Here is an 18,226-nt window from a genome sequence, read left to right as displayed (position 1 = left end):
CGCCCATAAATCTGTAGTAGCTCTGCCGATGGTCGAACTGAACAGCCCCACCTGGTGACGTAGCCGCCACTAATCAGATATCTATTTTTGGCCTTAATGTATACACAGGCATTTGAATTGTTTGCTCTCAATTGTACACTTGCCTGGCCACAAGCCCAATCCCCTCCGCCACCCTATCACGATGACGAGGATGATGAGTTGAAGTCAAACGAATGTCACTATTCGTTACGACTTGCCCAATTGCTGCCATGACAATGTGCCAGATTTAGGTGCAGGCTAATGCAGTTTCCATTACCACCAAGTGGATTCGTCACACCCGATTAGTGAATCACGAAACATAGATTAATCGTCTTACTCACTCACTCCACGCCATTCAGACTGACTACTCGCACCTATTTTTATCAATGCCAATTATCAAAAATATGTATTGACCTAGGGCCCAATCTCATTTATGCTTTATTCACGGTCAACGCAGATGAGCTGTCAGCCGGGGAAATGTGATTTGTGGTCCACACACGCACCTTTTAGATGGAGGGTTTTTGGTTTCCTCGAGTCCGAACAGCCTTATGCTATTCAGCATACTAATTTTAATGGCTCAGAATAAATAAAATATATGTTTGCGTAGAGAGAAGCAGGTAAGTGGTGGAAAATTGCATCAACTTAACATCTGGATGATGCTACTTGAGGCATTACATTAAATGGCTTGCGATCTCATTGCGAATGAACTAACAAGCTATTTAGTATTATTCATATGTCTTATAAACACTTCTTGATGGAGGTTTAATTTTATAATATTTCTCAAATAGATTTGTTTTAATAGTTTGCTTTTAATACTAAGCTCTACTAGAGCTCTGCTCTTATATTAAGCTCATATGACAAACTATTTTAATCATTATCCCATTCGAACTCTGGATATGTTTTGTTATTTTCCCACTTATATTCTTAGGGATATATTAAATAAAGTCTCCACTTAATCCCTCTTAGAACGACGCATCTCGGCCTTTCAATTGCGAACGATTGATTCCGCCGAGGATGAGTCCTCTTCCTCTGGCCGGGAGGACAGTGCCCCCGAGTCGCCACACGCTTTCCAACCTGGCCAGCAACCAGGCCAGCAGTTTGGTCAATTCCTGGGCGTCAACGGGCAGGGTCAGCATCAGGGAAGATCGCGGCAAAAGAAACCCAAGGTTCGGAGCAAGTCCCTGCAGCCAGCTACAAAGGTGATACCATGGCGCAAGTCATCGCGTCCCACTCGAGGTCGTTCCCTGGACAAGGGAGTCTTCCTGCCAGGCTTCAAGCCTGAACCGGTCAAGTCCTGGACTGAGGAGACTATTAGCTTGAAGGCTACGCCGATTGAAAAGAAAAAGCCAGCACCAAAACTTGAGGCAGCAAAGGTTGTACTGAAGTCTATCAAGACTGAACGTGATCAGGGCATCATGAGTCTAGGCGCTACCCTGGAGCAGATCATTGCTGGAAAAACCGAAAAGGAAGCCATTCCTTGGATCACTATGCGTGAAAAACTTAAGGCAGTCGAGAGTGTTCAGCAACAGCTCAACAAATTCGATCTAGATGAGGTCTATCTGCAACCACTTGAAGGCCAAATTGAAACTGAGGGGCAGCTGCCACAACAGGCTCAGGTGGAGCAGGTGCAGCGCACTAAGGAAATCCAGCGCCTGAAGAGCATGGAAAGCGTTGAGATTATGGAGATGACTGACCAGATCGATAAGCTGATCACCCAGCAGCAAAACGCTAAAGATCTCATTCCCTGGAAGGAGATGCGTCAGCAGCTCAAGAGTGTCCAGCGTGTTACCAAGCAGATTGACAAGTTCAAGATTGAGGAAGTCGAGCTCCGTCACCTGCAGGCTCAACAAGCCATCACGGAGGAGTATCAAACTGGAACAGCCGAGGAGACTGTCGTCATGATTGATGAGAGCTCCAAGGGCTCGATCTCTAAAGTGATTCGTAGCGATGATCTGCTGCAGTATGAAGATCAGTCCAATATATATAAGCAGAAGTTTATCACCACTGAGGATGTTAACATTATGCATGTTTCGGAGCGCGAGAAGCTAGAAGCTCAGAGATTGTTACGCGAGCAGCAGGCTGTAAATTGGCGCCAGCAGCAACAGCGCCCACAGTTGCAGCCCCTGACTTCGGTTGAGGATACAGTAATCTCTCAGACTACTGAGAGACAGAAGTTGGTGCAACAGCAGAGCTTCATCGAGGAGGCTCAGCGCCAGCAGTTTGTGCAGGTCGAGGACTCCCAGATGATGAGCCTCGAGCAGTATGAGCATCAAAAGATTATAAACCAGCGCACACAACAGGAAGCGTTTAGCTGGCGACAGCCTCGTGAGCCTCAAAAGTTTATTCAGGTGGAAGACTCCTCGTTGCTTCACCTACAGGAACGTCATGATACGCAGGAACAGCAGCTGCTGCAACAAGAGCCTGTCATGTGGGACCGTGGCAGAAAAAAGCCAGATCAGCCACAATATGTGCAACCCCAGGAGCAGCGTGTTAAAGAAGAATACGTGGAGAAGCCCAAAACGTACGAGGAAATGCACGACGAGCTGGTTGAACCAACTCCGATTGAACAACCTCAGCCTGTGCCAGTTATGTGGGAGCGAGGCAAGAAGAAACCCCAGCCCCAGGAGAAGACCTTCGAAGAGGCGCACGACGAGTTGGTTGAACCCACTCCTGTCCAGCAACCGGAGCCAGTGCCTGTCATGTGGGAACGTGGCAAGAAGAAGGTGGCTCAGCAGGAGACAGTTTTATCCCAGGAAGTGGTGCAAACATCACAGGTAGTCGAACAGCAGATCGTTGAGGAAACAAAGAAAACGGCTGTTAGACGAGTGATTCCACCAAGGGAGCCGGAGCAGAAGGTAGAGCAGGTTACCTTGAAACCAACACCTCGCCCTCGTCCTAAGGAGGCTCTAAAGGCTGAGGAGATTCAATTGAAACCCTTGAGGAGTACCAGACCCGTACCACAACCTGTGGAGGCGGAACAGAAAGCGTACGAAGAAGCTACCGATGAGTTGCCCGAAGAACCACTACCTCCACTACAGGATCAGCCGCAGCCAGTGATGTGGGAGCGTGGCAAAAAGAAGCCGCAAAAACCCCAAGAGGAAGTGAGCGAGATTCCGAAAACTCTTGAGATTTCAGTCGACGCGCTTGAGGAGGAAGTGCCGAAGCCAACAGAACCACAGCCACAACCTGTTTTGTGGGCGCGTGGCCAAAAGAAGCCTCAAAAGCCTGATGAGCAAAAACCGGAGCTTCCAAAGAGTCTGGAGATTGCCGTCGACACTATAGAAGAGGATCTTATCAAGACCGTTCAGCCTGAACCACAGCCCGTTCTTTGGGAACGCGGCAAGAAGAAGAAACCGCAACCTCAAGACGTAATCGAAGAGAAGTTGGATGCAGCTCCGACCAAGACATACGAAGAAGCAGTCGATGTTCTGCCTGATGAACCTAAGGTTGAGGAGAAGCCAGAGCCTGTCCTATGGCAGCGTGGTAAGAAGAAGATTCCCAAGTCAGAGCCCACTGAAGAAGTGCATCCCGATGAGGTAGATGCCCAAATAGAGACTGTAGTTAAGGAAGATGAAGTGATTATCGAAGAAAAACGCCGAATCAAGAAAACCAAAAAGCGGACGAAAGAAGTTACCGAGGAGTTGTTTGAAGAACAGCCGGAAGAGGAAATATCTCCAGAAGAGGAAGTGCCGCAGAAAGAAGTTATTGAAGAAATTGAGGAAATTGTTGAAGAAAAACGTAGGCTCAAGAAAACAAAGAAACCTAAGCTTACACAGCAGGTGACCGAAGAAGAAAAGCCCGATGAAGTGGTAATCGAAGAGTCTGAAGAAGTGGTTCAAGAACAGGAAGAGATAGTTGAAGAAAAGAAGAAGGTTAAAAAGGTAAAGAAACCCAAGACTGTCGCGGAGAAACAGCTCGAAGAAGACGAAATCCCAGCAGAGGAGACTGTTGAAGAGGAAGAAACTGCTGAGGACCAGCAACTAGTCGTTGAAGAGAGCAAAAAGGTTAAAAAAGTAAAGAAACCAACTCGGACAGTTGAAAAGACTGATGTTGAGGAATTGCCAGCAGAGGAAGTTCCAGCAGAGGAAGTTATAGTTGAGGAAGTTCCAGAAGAGGTGGCTCCAGAAGAAGAGCCCATCGAGGAACAGGAGGAAATCGTTGACCAAGATAATATCCAGGAAGAAAAGCGAAAGGTCAAAAAGGCAAAGAAGCCCAAGAAGACTATAGAAAAGACCGAAATAGAAAGAGAAGAAGACCAACCAGAAGAGGAAGTTCCACAAGAAGAAATAATTGAGGAGCAGGAAGAAATAACAGAAAGGCAACGTAGATTAAAAACTATCAAAAAGCCCAAGAAAATTGTAACCGAACAGACAGTGGAACAGACAGAGCAGACAGAAAAGCCGGAAGAATCGCAAGCCGAAGAGGTGAAAGAAACTGTAACCGAAGAACCTAAAAAGGCTAAGCCTGCGCCTGAAGAGGCAAAGGTTGAGCAAATCGAAAAGATTTCACTGAAACCTGCGCCAAGAAAACAGCGTCTTCTGCCCGAAAAAGAACAAGTGGAGGAGGTCTTGCTTAAGCCCTTGAAAAAGATTGCTGCTGTCTCGGAAGCGGAACAACCCGAAACACCTGAAACGGAATTCGAGGTGAAAGAGTTCGCCATCACCACTACAGAGGATATAGTGGATGTAACAAAGAAGCGTGTTAAAAAGAAGAAGCCCAAAACAAAGGTTGCAACTGAAGAATCCACTGAAGAACCAGCTGAAGAAACCGAAGAGTTTGAAGAAGACAAAGGCCAGCCCGAAGAAGTGCAACCAGTTGAGGAAATTCCGGAGCAGCCACAAGTAGAGGAAGTTGCTGACGAACGTAAAACGGCACCCAAGCCAAAGCCTAGAAAGGAAGAAATCATCGAGAAGGTTGAAGAAGTTGCTCTTAAACGAGTAACTCGGCCGAAGAAGGAGCTACCTCAAGAGGCGACCATCGAAGAAGTGCGTTTGAAGCCTACTCAACGCACTTCTATCAAGCCCGCAGAAGTCAAACTAGAGGAAGTGGACTTGCAGCATGTGGAGAAGAAAGAGGATGAAATCGTTCAGGAAGAGAAACGAAAGACCAGGAAGGTAAAGAAGCCAAAACACGAAGACTTGCCGGAAATTCCCGATGCTGAGCCAACGCAACTGGAAGAGGCTGAACACATTGAACTGGAGAAGCAACCAAAGCCCGAAGAAGCCCAGCCCCAGGTGCCATGGAAGAGAGGTGAGAAGAAACAGCCTGTTGAGGAAGTCTTGGAGGAAAAGAAATGGCCATCTGGTAAACGCCGTCCACTGCCTGAACAGCAGCCGGAAGAAGTTCAACTGAAGCCAATTCCATCTAAACCAATTGAAGAACCGCAAAAGCCAGAAAAGGCCATACCTGGCCCGCAACTTGTGCCAGAAGAAAAGCCTGAAAGCGAAGAGGAGGAACTGGAACTTGAACCTCTCAAGCTGCCCGAAGACAAGCAGCCAAAGGAGCCTAAGGCTAAGAAAGATAAGAAGAAGAAGCCCAAGCTGAAGAAGGCCACACCATCAGTAGATGAGGTGTCCGAGGAAGTCGCCGAGCCCTTCGACGAGCCCATTGCTGAGGAAGATGAAGTGGAAGAGATGCCAGTGGACGATGTCAAGGTCGTGGCAGTGTCGGAAGACGTACTGCCTGAAGAGGAAGTTGTGCCCACGGAGGAGACTCCCGAGGCAAAGCAGAAGGCGCATAAGAAGCGCACAAAGCGTCTAAAGGAGGCCTCCGTAGAAGATCAACCTCAGCTGCTGGAAGCGGTTATTGCTGAAATCGAAAAGGTGGATGAAATATCCCAGGAGATCTCACAAAAGACTATTACCCTACTTAAGAAGACTGAAGACACAAGACCTCAATTCATAACGACTGAACAGCTTATCGAGCTGGATGTGGAGGACGTCCGACGCGATCTGGAAATGAAGGTCACATCGAACATCATTAAGAAGGAGAAGCGTCGCGTGGTGCTGGACGACAGTCAACCGTTGCCTGAGCTGGAGTTGATTACCCAGAAACGAATCCAAGAGGGCATAGACAAGGTGGCCGATGAGGAGCTTATAGAGGACCAGCAGCTAACCCAAAACCAGCAGGAGACGACTACCTCTGAGGTTATCGGCCAGGAGCGCAAGCTTGTCAAGAAGAAGAAGAAGGAGATTAAGCCTCCAAGGATCACCGAGAAATTGCGCCCACGCCAATGTGTTCCCGAGGAACCAACCGTGCTCGAGTGCAAAGTGGAAGGAGTTCCGTTCCCAGAAATCAAATGGTACTTCAACGACATTCTTCTGTTTGCTTCTGAGAAGTACGAGATCACTGTCATCGAGCAAGTGGCGAAGCTGAAGATTGCCAAGGTCACGCCCAGTGATGTTGGCGTCTATACATGCGAGGCCAAGAACGAGGCTGGAGTGGCCACAAGTCGTACCAACATTATTTTAGGTAAGGTTGCATTAACAATAGTATTTATTTTAAGGGCGATTTCCGTGACCAAGCTTAACGACAATATATTTAAAATTACAAAAACTTATTTTATTTCGCGCTTAACGGAAATTGTTCTTTAATCCCCATATGAGTATAATGATTATTTCTGTGATGCTTTTTCAAACGATCAAGCGCTCTTAACTTAACTTAACTTACCTTTAATCCGAACGTTTATGTATATACTTCCCTAATTCCCTGTAATTCTACCAAGAGCACACAAAATATTTAAATTCCACTTATTCACATTGAATACAGAAAAAGAACAAGGAGTTCCCCCCCAGTTTACAAAACCTCTTAAGATTGAGTTTATTGAGGAGAAGCAGCCCGAGCGGCTTAAGGTTACGGTGACTTGTCAAGTGACAGGAAAACCGAATCCTCAGGTCAAATGGTATAGAGGAATAGAGGAAGTTATACCCAGCGAAACAGTTCAGATGTTCTATGACGAAAAAACCGGCGATGTGGCCCTGGAGGTTATTAACCCCACACCCAATGAAGCAGTTGTCTACTCTGTGCAGGCGCAGAATCAGTTTGGACGTGCCATTGGCAATGCCAATATTCTAAGCCGGGTCGATGAAGTTCCCCGGGAGATACTGAAGGCACCTACCGTAACTCCACTGAGTGCTGTTGTTGTACCCACGGGTGGAACTCTCTTCTTCGAAGCCAAATACGATGGCTTGCCTAGGCCAGAAGTGAAATGGATGCGCAATGGCCGCGAGATTATCGAGAATGAGGAGACTATCATAGAAACTACAGAGACAACGACCACAATAAAGGTTGTCAATATGACCCGCAAACGAACTGGCAAGTATGAAGTTTGGGCAAAGAACAAGGTGGGTGAAGCCAAGTCCTCTGGTTCGGTGGTGGTTTCAGATCAAAAGCCCGATGAGCAAATTAAGCCACCGAGATTTATTCAGCCCTTGGAGCCCAAGTACTTTGGCGAGCACGAGGTGGCCATTATTGAAGCGATTGTGGAGTCTGAGCCATTATCGTCCTTCCAATGGTTTGTGCACAACGAGCCCATCAAGAGTTCAAACGAAGTGCGTATCGTTAGCCAGGCCAACAAGTCAACGCTGCTGATTGAAGACTTCCAAAGCAAGTTTGTGGGGCCTTTTACTTGCCGGGCCGAGAATGTGGGTGGATCAGTGACGTCAACGGCCACCGTTAACCTAATTGAATCTCTGCCCCAAGAGGAAGCCGAGGAGTTTGAGTCACCGCGTTTTGTTGAGGAGCTCGTTCAACCCGTGGAGGTTATGGATGGCGAGGCATTGCTGCTGACCTGTCAAGTAACAGGAAAGCCCACTCCTAAGGTAGAATGGTACCACAATGCGGAGAAGATCACTGAGAATAAGGAAACTACGATATCGCAAGACTTGCAAGGCGTTTGCCAGCTGCAGATTACGGAAGTTTTCCCCGAAAACGAAGGCCAATACGAGTGCGTGGCTACAAATAAAATTGGCAAGAGCGTCAGCAAGACAAACGTTAAAATACAAGGTACTTGTAGTGGTATCTATCGGTAGTTAAATAGTTAACCGGCTGGAAGTAGTGCCACTCTACACACTACATGCATCCCACACCTAGATAGGTTTTCCAATAACTACACTTTCCCCTGACAACTGAATTTTTTAAATCCCTTCCATACTAACTGGCCTTGTGAGCCTGCATGTGATTCTACTCGTTCAAAAGCCTTACTGTCTATCAATTCCATAAAATATGTATCTCCAACTTTTCCGATCAACCCACTGATCCCGTCTTTTGTAAATACTTTTTCGTTTTTTGAGTTCGTTCCAAGAAAGTTTCGTGCCGAGACACGCTTATATTGATAACGCTTTCAAATGTGTATTTTTTAGCATTTGAATATATCCCCGATTCTGAAATCACTGGACTCACAGGATCTGAGGAGGATCTACTTGATAGAGTAAGCGTAACTGTTGTACTTGAGAACTTAAACCAAGGATTTTTCGAAAACCATTTTAGACCCTCTCAATCGACGAACAAGCTCCGAAAATTATTAAAAAACTACCGGAGAAAATCGAGCCAAAAGAAGGCGAGCAAGCGAAGCTGGAGGTTAAGGTCGTTGGAAAACCGAAACCGAAGGTCAAATGGCTGCGCGACGACGAGCAGATATTCGCCTCCGAGGAATATCAGATCGAAAATTTCGAAGACGGCACCTCAGTGCTGGTCATTAACCACGTCTATCCCGATGATTTGGGTACAATTAGTTTCGAGGCATACAATCCACTCGGTGTGGCAGTGACTACGGCGCTCTTTGCGGTCGAAGGTACTATTATGGTTTATTCGGCATATGGTGCAATCTATAATATGAATCAACTGTTATTTGGCTTTGTTAGTAAAATTCTTTTTCAGATGTCTGGAGCTGCTTTATTTAATATTTCCCGAACTCTCTCGAGTCCAGTCTCTCTTAATTCCCCCAAACCCCCCTAACACTTTAGTTTTAAACACCTGCAGAATTATACACAAAACAAACTTCAAATAGGCAATACTTTTCTAGTTTAAGGAATACTGAACTAAATTTACAAATTTCTTTTGCTCAGCTTTTCCAAGAACATGTATAATTTAATTCGTATTTATTACTTCCACTATGTTTTCATCTATATCAAAAAAGGCATCGTGGGTTCGAAGGATTACCGCAAGCCGGAATGGGTGTCTCAAATGGAGGAAATGCAGGTGGCTCTCAAAGGTATGTATTCTCGACTGATGCCAGCTCTGTTACCACTGTTATGTGTATATGTGTTTTAATTTCGTGTTTCCAACACACAAATGTCTACTGTGCCTTTGTCTTGAACCACAAAACTACAAAATTCACAAAGTCTGTCCTCTGTCTCCTGTCTTATTCTATTTTCTGTCTCTATTTCGTATTTGTCCATGTATAATACAATGTATCGTACAACAGCAACAAATATTTAAACATGTGAATTGCCCTACCCAAGATATTGTAGCTTTGTGATTGTCTCAGTCCTTTACTGCTCTAAGGCTTGACCCCTTCCCAAACCCAACTACGCCCTTAATGAGTAATATTATCCGAAAAGTAAACGCCAATATAGAACTTATAGTATAAATTTAAATTAATTATCATTCGTATATAAAATGTATCTCTTACAGTATCGATATCTGTATATCATCTACAAGTAATTGGTTTATCGAATTCATAGCGTTTTATTCAAAATTTTAACTAACCCACCATTTTTAAAAAGTGTTCAATCCAACCCAAAGAAATTCTATAACATTCCCAGAACGCTGCTTGCTCTTCAGATCATTTTGTTGAAATGAAGCCAATGTTGCATGCATCCAAAAACATTTAAGTGTTACTAATCATAGCATATTTATTTATCACACGACTAAAAACAAACAGACACCAGAAATATGCACTCAAAGTCACACGAAAACCAACATGTTGTAAACCGGTCTGTGTAAGTACACAATGTAACCATCCCTACCGCTTTTAGAATCTCCCTTTAGAGTCTAATCTATAGATATTATGCAATCTGTGTGCTTATAGCTGCTAAATGCTCGCCTTCACTACTAAACGAAATGCGTGACTGCCGTGCGGCCTTAGGTGAAACAGCCAAGTTCTCGATACAGTTTGCTGGCAATCCGATACCAGGTATTGTATGCCAAAGAGTTTTAGTGTCGGGACCTGATTTAGCTTGGTTTCGTTTCTAACCCTTTGACTTTAGATATTCAGTGGTATTTCAACAACGTTCAGCTTAGGGCATCCGAAAAGTATCGCATGGTAGTCCAGGAACATGAAGCTACGCTAGAAATAATGAAAATAACAAGCGAAGACTGCGGTTACTATAACTGCAAGCTCATCAATGAGATCGGCATGACGATGACTCGGGCCAAGTTCGACATATCATCCACGAGCACCATAGTTGAGGAAACCAAGGCCAAGACTACCGTCAAGAAGAAGTCTGGCAAGAAAACCGTGGTGAAAAGATCCGGCACCTCAGAGTCCCAGAACGTGCAAAAGACAGAGATCCGTATTATTCCAACTAGCGCGGTAGAGACCAGCATGAATGTGGTCAAGGTTAAGCAACCCGTATCCATACTCGTAGAAAAGAGCGAAATATCCGAGGTTTTAGTCGTGAAAGATCGCGAAGTTGCCGATGCCGAAGAGCGTAGTAGCCAATTAATTGAAGATATAGAAGAGGAGGAAGAGATTGAGGAGAAAGTCCAGCATGACGAGGAGGATGAAGTTGAGGTGCAAGTAGAGCAGAAGGAAACATATACGTCTAGCAAGAAAATAGAGATAACTAAAACGGTGGAGCTGATACGCACAAAAATTAGCGAAAAGATCATAACAATTGAAGATGTTCAAGTACTTTCGCACCACGAGGAGGTACAATGGCTGCTCGAGTCCATCGAGGCCGAGTCTTTCGGCCAAATTGGCGAGTCTGCCCTTAGAGATTTGGCCACTATTGGCCTGCTATTGCGCTATGGCTGTGAGCACTACGAAATCACATATATGTATGAGCAAAACATATTTATATCGCTGAAGAAGCCAGAGTCCCAATCGGCCCTGGTGCAGCTCGTCGAGCGAGAAGGCCACGAAGAACTGATCTCCCAAATACTGAGCGAGTCTTCCAACGAGGACGAGACCATCCTAGCGGCAACTGTGGGCTTCAAGGCCTTCATACGCATGATTCAGACGTACGAAATCACGATTGAGATCGTCATACGAAAGTTTGTTAGGGAGGACTTCATATCACAGGACTGGAAGATATGTGGAAAGGAGGTTTGAAATTTGTTCAATGTGTTTTTGTTTCGTTTGAAATTTCTTGTGCAGATAGTTGAAATGCTAAAAAAAACGTTTTAGAATTATTTTTCGTTTCCTTTATGTGGGTTAATTTTCGCATTTCAACTTAATTTTTTGTCGAAAAAAAAAATGGGCTGATAATTATTTACATATTTTAAACATTTCTATTTAATTTGATGCACTGAAATCTAGAGAATAGTAGAGACTTCGCAAATAATTGAAAGTCACGAGGCCATCACTCATGTGAAAATAGGTGAGTGCCAGGAAAATAATCGGATTTTCCTTAACATATAGCTGAAATCGATTAGTATAAAGAGACTTTTGTAATACGCATACTGAAAAAAGTTTATATCTATTTCTTTTTTTAATATGTAACTCTGCTTTGTAAACTTACCTACGCTTTTCGCGCCAATCCCAACACATGGCCAATAAAATCCCATAATAAATCCGAAAGAGGAAACATTTGTCGAGGAACGAACGATAATTGTCCAAGAAGGTTTGAATATAAACACAGATGTCCTGTAAAAAAAAAAAAAACCACCAGTTATATAAATCCCACCAGTAACGATGTACCATCCCACGAACTACTCAACTACAGTCTAATAATATTATTAAAAAATACAAATACAAAAACAATAATAAATATTGTGTATACAAATATAACAATTAAATTTTGTTAAGCCAAACCAAGAAATCATGTGTATATTCTAAAAAGACGCCACCGAATAATAAATATACCCATTAACCGCTAATCACTACCACTAAAAGATATATCCACCTGGTTTTAACTTCAATATCTTGCTGCTACTTTGTACCATATAAGCTTAACTATTATTGACTATCGCACACTCTAATGCTTTTGCAATATGCATTCACTTTTAAGAGTAGAAGAGCTTTATTCCCTTGCACGCCAAGCTGGACTTCTTTGGATGTAAAATGAGGTAAGGTCTATCTCCCATTTCTGTCTGTTTGAAAATCATTAAAACACCCAACGAAAAATGTATCATTTCTTATCCTATCGTTTTTTGTGCAACTCATTTCGCATTGGCTGTCTCTATTTGACCAGACATACTAAATGAATGATGCCTGCACGGCTTATAGCTGTTCCACATCATTGTTTTATTGTTGTTATTAACTGAAACACAAAGAGAGGTCGACATTGTCATTGTTTAATTACATTACATTCACAGAAACAGCAACCACTAAAGTGGAAAAACTATTCAAAAAGCAAGAACAAGAACATGTGCAAAATGTAGAGCAACAAGTGGAAATTCAGGTTCAGACTAAACAAATTGCGCAGATGAACACTAAAATCAAAAAGCATAAAAAACACAAACAACAAGAACAGGATGTTTCCGAGACAACAATTCAATACGAACAAAAAGAAACACTGGCTCACGAAACAAGCGCGGGATTACCACAGGCAGAAACTCTTGAGCAAATTGAAGAGTCTCTGCCCACATACGAAACACTACCCATACAAAATCTTTCAAAAGACACGCTTGAAACCGTTGCAGTTGCAGTCACCGCAGAACTTTCTACTCCAAAACCAATTGCGGCGCGGGTACAGGAGGAGATTCTACCTGAAAAGGTATTGGCCATCAATGAGGAGGTGTTACCACTCGATGAGTTTGGCCTGCGAAAAGAATCTCCCAGACCCGAAGAAAACAAGCTTACCGAAAATATGGAGGTAAGGCTAAAGCATTCACTTGATGTCTCACAAGCAAAGACGGCTGAGTCTTCAAAGGAATTGCCTTCCAAAATACCGAAATCCGTGAAAGCGCAGCGGAAGATGAAAGAGTCACGCTCCTTGTTGGTTGAAGCTCCAAACGCCGAAGAAGCTATCGAGGATCTGAAGCCACTGAAGGCCGTTTCGCAGAAGGTACATGGCGACATATTATTCTCGCATGAGATAACCGAGGAGCAGCACCATGCTCTGGAGACCATTGAGAAGCTAAAGCCCACCTCTGCCATTGAGGACACCGTTCAGCAGAAACTACTGAACCAGGAGGAGCTAATTATCGCGGAAGTTTTACCATCCGAAACTGTGGGAAGGGATGTCACTGATTTTAGGCCACCGGGAGAAACTATTTTGCCGCGACTTACCCCCAACATGAGTCTTTGCATTACCGAGTGCCAGCCGGAGGATTCTATAGGCGAGATGCAACAAGCTGCTAAAGAACGTATGGAGACACCTGCGATGTCGGTAACGGAATCGAAGGCAGTTGGTGGACAAGAACTAGAAGTTTTGGAGAGCGTCGACCATATGCCATCAATAACCCAGCCGACTAAGGGCTTAGCTGATTATACCATTAAAGCCGAGGAAGTTCCCGTTCAGGTGCACGAAATTACCACTTTTGATAGTTTGGAAAGAGAAACGGTGTCCAAAACACAGACTGCCAAAAGTAATGCATTGGAATTATTCGAGTTAGCTGAGGGTCTAGTCAGTATCACCGCTGATTCTCATAGTCCAATAGCCGAGGATTTGCCTATTTTTGAGAAAGATGTAAAGGAAGCCACTATAGATATGCAAATGCAGCACCACGTAACAACTTTCGAAACAGTTTCCAATGAAAATGCTGTTAAGGACGTGACAGCAGCTGATACCCCGAAAATGGCCGAGGGCACGTTAGGGCAATCAAGTGCGTTAACTATTGGGGAAACGCAGCAGATGAACCTTGTAGAAACGGCGGTTGAGCTTATCGAACCAAATGTAGAATCAACAAAACCAGCTAAGGGCGCCTTAACAGAGGCATATGGCACAGCCGAGAGTAATGAAGAGACGCTCCTCGAATCACTCGGTTTGGTGCCAGACGATAATCGCAAAACAGAACAAGGTAAAGTAAACATTAGCGAAGGGGAGTATGTGGCAAAAGTTCAGACCACGACGGTGACTGACACTGAGGAAGAATTTGTTTCCGTAGCTCCAAAACTGGTGGATGCCAAATTCGATTTCGTCGAGCAATCTGCGTTGCAGGTTAAGCAGAACACGACAGTGGAGAAGGAGGAAATTCTATCTCCCAATATAGAACTGGCACCTCAGTTAGCTATATCAAATATGTTTCCTGCTGAGTTAAAGGTTACAAGCATATACGAAGTTCAACCAGGTGCGACATCAAGTGATATTATTACGGAGGAAACAAAGTCTGTATCAGCTAAGCAAGTCTTCGAGACGATGTCGATTGGAGTTACTAGTAAGCCAGCTATGTTAGAGAGTACTAGTCACATTGATGCCTTTCAACATCCTGAGTTCAGAACGGGTGACACAGTTCTAGATGAAAACCAACAACCTTTGGAAGTAACAAACGTGCAGATAACCGAGTCAAGTACGGATATTATTGATGTCTTTCCCAATCAAAATCTTACTAAAGCCGAAGCTGTCACCGATGCATTTAAATATGCTGAGGGCCTAGTTGTACTTTCGATGGAGTCGACAATCGATAAAACCGAAGATACCAAACCGACGGCGGTAATTGCAGATATAAGCATGCATGAACAATTTGGAACAGATGTTAGAGAACAGGAACCGCTAGAAAGTACTCAAACACGCACGGAGGATATAAAGCCTCAGACACAAACACCAGAAACCGAGTTTGGATTGCTGCAACCTCTGGAAACCAGCTCATGTGTTACCTTAGAGGGAGAAAGCATTCTATCAGTTAAAGAGCCCCATTCTAAACAAAGCGCTGCCATTGGAACTTCGTCAGCTCTGCAAGTGGCCAACATCATGAGGCCCCAGCATATGGAATCTTTGGAGAGGCTAGATGAACAGAAGGTGCCTTATTATCAGGCAAATGTTAATATTGGGGAAATCACTTTACCAAACGTTGAGAAAATCGCTTCGTTTGATGTCCTAAGCGATTTGGATACACCAGATTACAATAAATCATCTATAAGTCGTGTGCAGTTAATTGAAAGCACAACATCGTTAAAAACGACTACAGCTGTTGTAAGTGAAAGTACAGAAGAATTAAAGGACCTAAACATTACTCAGCCAGTTCATATTAGGCCAAAGCCTTATGAATCTGATCAGAAAATCTCCATTTCCGAGGAGACAAATGTTCTTGAACATGTTTCGAGCCTGAGCCCAGTATTACCCACATTGGGAACGATCCAATCTTCAATAAAAAGTTTACACGAGATAAATATAAGAGAGACTGATATTTTAGAGAAAGAGGAGTCCCTGAAAGACGTTGATCAAATAAGTGGCCGTCTGGCTAAAATTGTTTTGGACTGCACGACGGGCATCGCACAGGTTCGACAAGAAGAAACACTCGAGCATGAGGAGGACCTTACATCTCCCTCAGTTCTGCCAGAGAAGGCAATACCCGCTTCTTCAGAGTTGCTTCGGTTGCCTCTAACTGAATACGTGCAAGAACAACAAGGTACCGGTGACATGGTGGATTTCAAAGTTTCAAACAAATGTGCGTCTCCTAAAATTGATCACTTATATGAAACAAAGTCATCTGAAATGATTGTGTACGACTCTTCGACAAAAGTTGATTCCGAGTTCCCAGCTGGTATAGTGCCTCAAAAATCTCTGGTTCCCTATCGGCATACAATGGTGACAGAAAACGTTGCTTTTCATGCATCTGAAAATTTAGAAATCTTATCTGCCGGTCAACAAATTGCAACAAATGTGCAGGATAGCCTTAGTCAATCGATAATCGCACAGGACCAAACTACATTTGAGTCTGAACAAAATCTGGGTCTAGAAACTACCCCCACCCAAAAATCCAAACTTCTAAAGGATGACCAAAATCTTTATGCTAAGCTCGTGGACGAAGCAACAGTTTATGAAGCCATGGGACAGGAGCAAAAAGTTGATAAATATAATATACAACAAGCGGAGATCACTCACGATCTACCTCAAGTCTATGCAACCGATCTCCAACAGACTTTTGAGGCTGAAAAAGAGATTAAAAGTCCTGAGCAATCTTATGAGGCAGCAACAACTGATATTATTCCATCGCGGCTTGGTTTAGCGATGACAACAAAGACGCACCCTGTTGAAGGAATCGATGTCCTGTTAAGTTCGCCTCCAAAGCCAACGCTTGCCCAGACAAACTATGAAGAAACAAAGCATCAAGTACATGTCAGAGAAACTCAAGCGATAGAGGAATCCGAAGAATTCACAGATGGACGATTACTTCCTGTTTCTGCTGTCGAGTCGATAGACATTACGTTTAAGGTGACATCAGATTCTCATCAACCACCAGTTTTCGATAAGGAGTTGTCAATACCGACTGTGTCGCCTTTGGAGGCCAGAGCAAAACCATCTTTAAATCTACTTCAAGGCGCCACCACATGCGATGTCATTCCCTTAGAATCATCTGTACTTATAAAAGATACACATGTCGCTGAGCAGAAGGCGCAACAAGAGTATGTCGCACAGGTGGAGTCAAATAAAGTTCACGTTCAAATGGATAACCTAGTTATGGATAAAGAAGATATTTTTGAAAATGACAAAATGGAGAATTTTTGTAAACCAATTACTGAAGGCACTCAGCGGGAAACAGTTGTTATCGAAGTGGTGCCAATAGATAATGTGGGTGGTATTCATTTAGCCCCACAGCCATCTACATTCTTAGCCACTTTTACGTCTACCGATATATTAAATCAATCGCACGTTATAGATACACAAGTTCCCTTAGAAATGGAAAGTGAAGCTCAAGCTGCTTACGACAACATTGCCCAAGCTAGGATTAAGTCAGCTGAAACCCACGTACATACAAACGTGTCTGAGGTTAATGCTTACGAACAAACTAAAGCAATTCAAGATCAAAGCAAGCAGGGCTTATTTGCTAATGTATCGGAGGATTCTGATTCGAGCAAAGCTTATTTAACAACAATACAATCGACATTCTTAAAAGAGGACATCCTACCCAAGCCTAACATTCTTCAGGATACAGCTCAAGCTGCTAATGTGGAACTTCAATCCTTGGTAACCGAGGAAGTTGTGAGCGTTAGCTCTATCCAAGAAACATATGAACTTCAAATTCCACTGATTGAAACAGCTAACTTAACTCAGCAAACTCCACAGAATTCTGTAAATGTTTGTCAGCAACTTGCTTATGAACAAACTCCTGATATTGCGTTAGAGCCGCACGCATTAACACGAGCCACTACTAGTTCTGTAACGACATTTCTTAAGCCAGCCGAAAATGCAACCGTTAATATTTATGAAAACATTGAAGGGCATGGTGATTTTAAGCCGGAAACTGTAAACCTGCGTTCAAATTCAAATTTAGATTCTGAGTTAGTGGTTTCGGTAGTACAAGAGGTGACATCGATACCATCTTTAGGCAGCCTTGCAACGGTCAAACCCCAGGAGTTAAAAGCAGTTCCAGTTACAAAATCATCCAAAAACCTTGCTTACAGCGAGGAAGGTGAAAGCCCATATGTACAGATTACTGTAGAGGAAGCTAAATTGGTTAACACTCTGGCAGGCGTAGAAGAAAACAAAATATCAGTCACAACAGAACAACCCAACATGTGTATTGCCGCATCGATTCAAATGCCAACCATAACAGAAGGAAAATTAGAAAATGCTTTACAAACTTCCCAATTTGCATCAGAGTCGATCCTTAAAATTTCACCACAGATTTCCCCAAATGCACACTTTGAAACCAGAACACACGAAGAGGCTTATTCAACGACCACTGAGTCACTAGCAACAACACACGCTGATGACATTGATAGTTCTGACATTGATAGTTCTCGAAAAAAAGTAATGCAGGATGTTCAAAAGTATAAACATTTTGCGACAAAGAGCTTAGACAAAACGGTAAAAGTGGACACGGGTAAGTATATAATTAGGTTTTATTTAGTTAGTTAAAAAAAGGCGTATTACTTTCACTAGCACCGTCCCTTCGAACCCAAAGCACATATTACACAAAACAAAGCAATGCCACAATA

The 18,226-nt window shown here is 43.6% G+C and overlaps 1 protein-coding gene across 2 annotated transcripts in view; it reads left to right on the top strand.

The window, feature by feature from the left end:
• Positions 1 to 18,226, top strand: part of LOC117140861 (titin-like) — a 116,236-nt gene that overhangs the window by 58,106 nt on the left and 39,904 nt on the right. For both annotated transcript variants that reach the window (XM_033303998.1, XM_033303999.1), the window contains 10 exons: positions 985 to 6,489; positions 6,787 to 8,022; positions 8,379 to 8,446; positions 8,506 to 8,809; positions 9,155 to 9,229; positions 10,049 to 10,153; positions 10,227 to 11,287; positions 11,501 to 11,561; positions 11,763 to 11,804; positions 12,499 to 18,111. In XM_033303998.1, the coding sequence (XP_033159889.1) occupies positions 985 to 6,489; positions 6,787 to 8,022; positions 8,379 to 8,446; positions 8,506 to 8,809; positions 9,155 to 9,229; positions 10,049 to 10,153; positions 10,227 to 11,287; positions 11,501 to 11,561; positions 11,763 to 11,804; positions 12,499 to 18,111 (14,070 nt within the window). The remainder of the gene's footprint in view (positions 1 to 984; positions 6,490 to 6,786; positions 8,023 to 8,378; positions 8,447 to 8,505; positions 8,810 to 9,154; positions 9,230 to 10,048; positions 10,154 to 10,226; positions 11,288 to 11,500; positions 11,562 to 11,762; positions 11,805 to 12,498; positions 18,112 to 18,226) is intronic.

The sequence above is a fragment of the Drosophila mauritiana genome, chromosome 3L, assembly GCF_004382145.1.
Source record: "Drosophila mauritiana strain mau12 chromosome 3L, ASM438214v1, whole genome shotgun sequence".
Classification (NCBI taxonomy): Eukaryota; Metazoa; Arthropoda; class Insecta; order Diptera; family Drosophilidae; genus Drosophila; species Drosophila mauritiana.
This window is presented reverse-complemented; position numbering and strand designations above follow the sequence as displayed.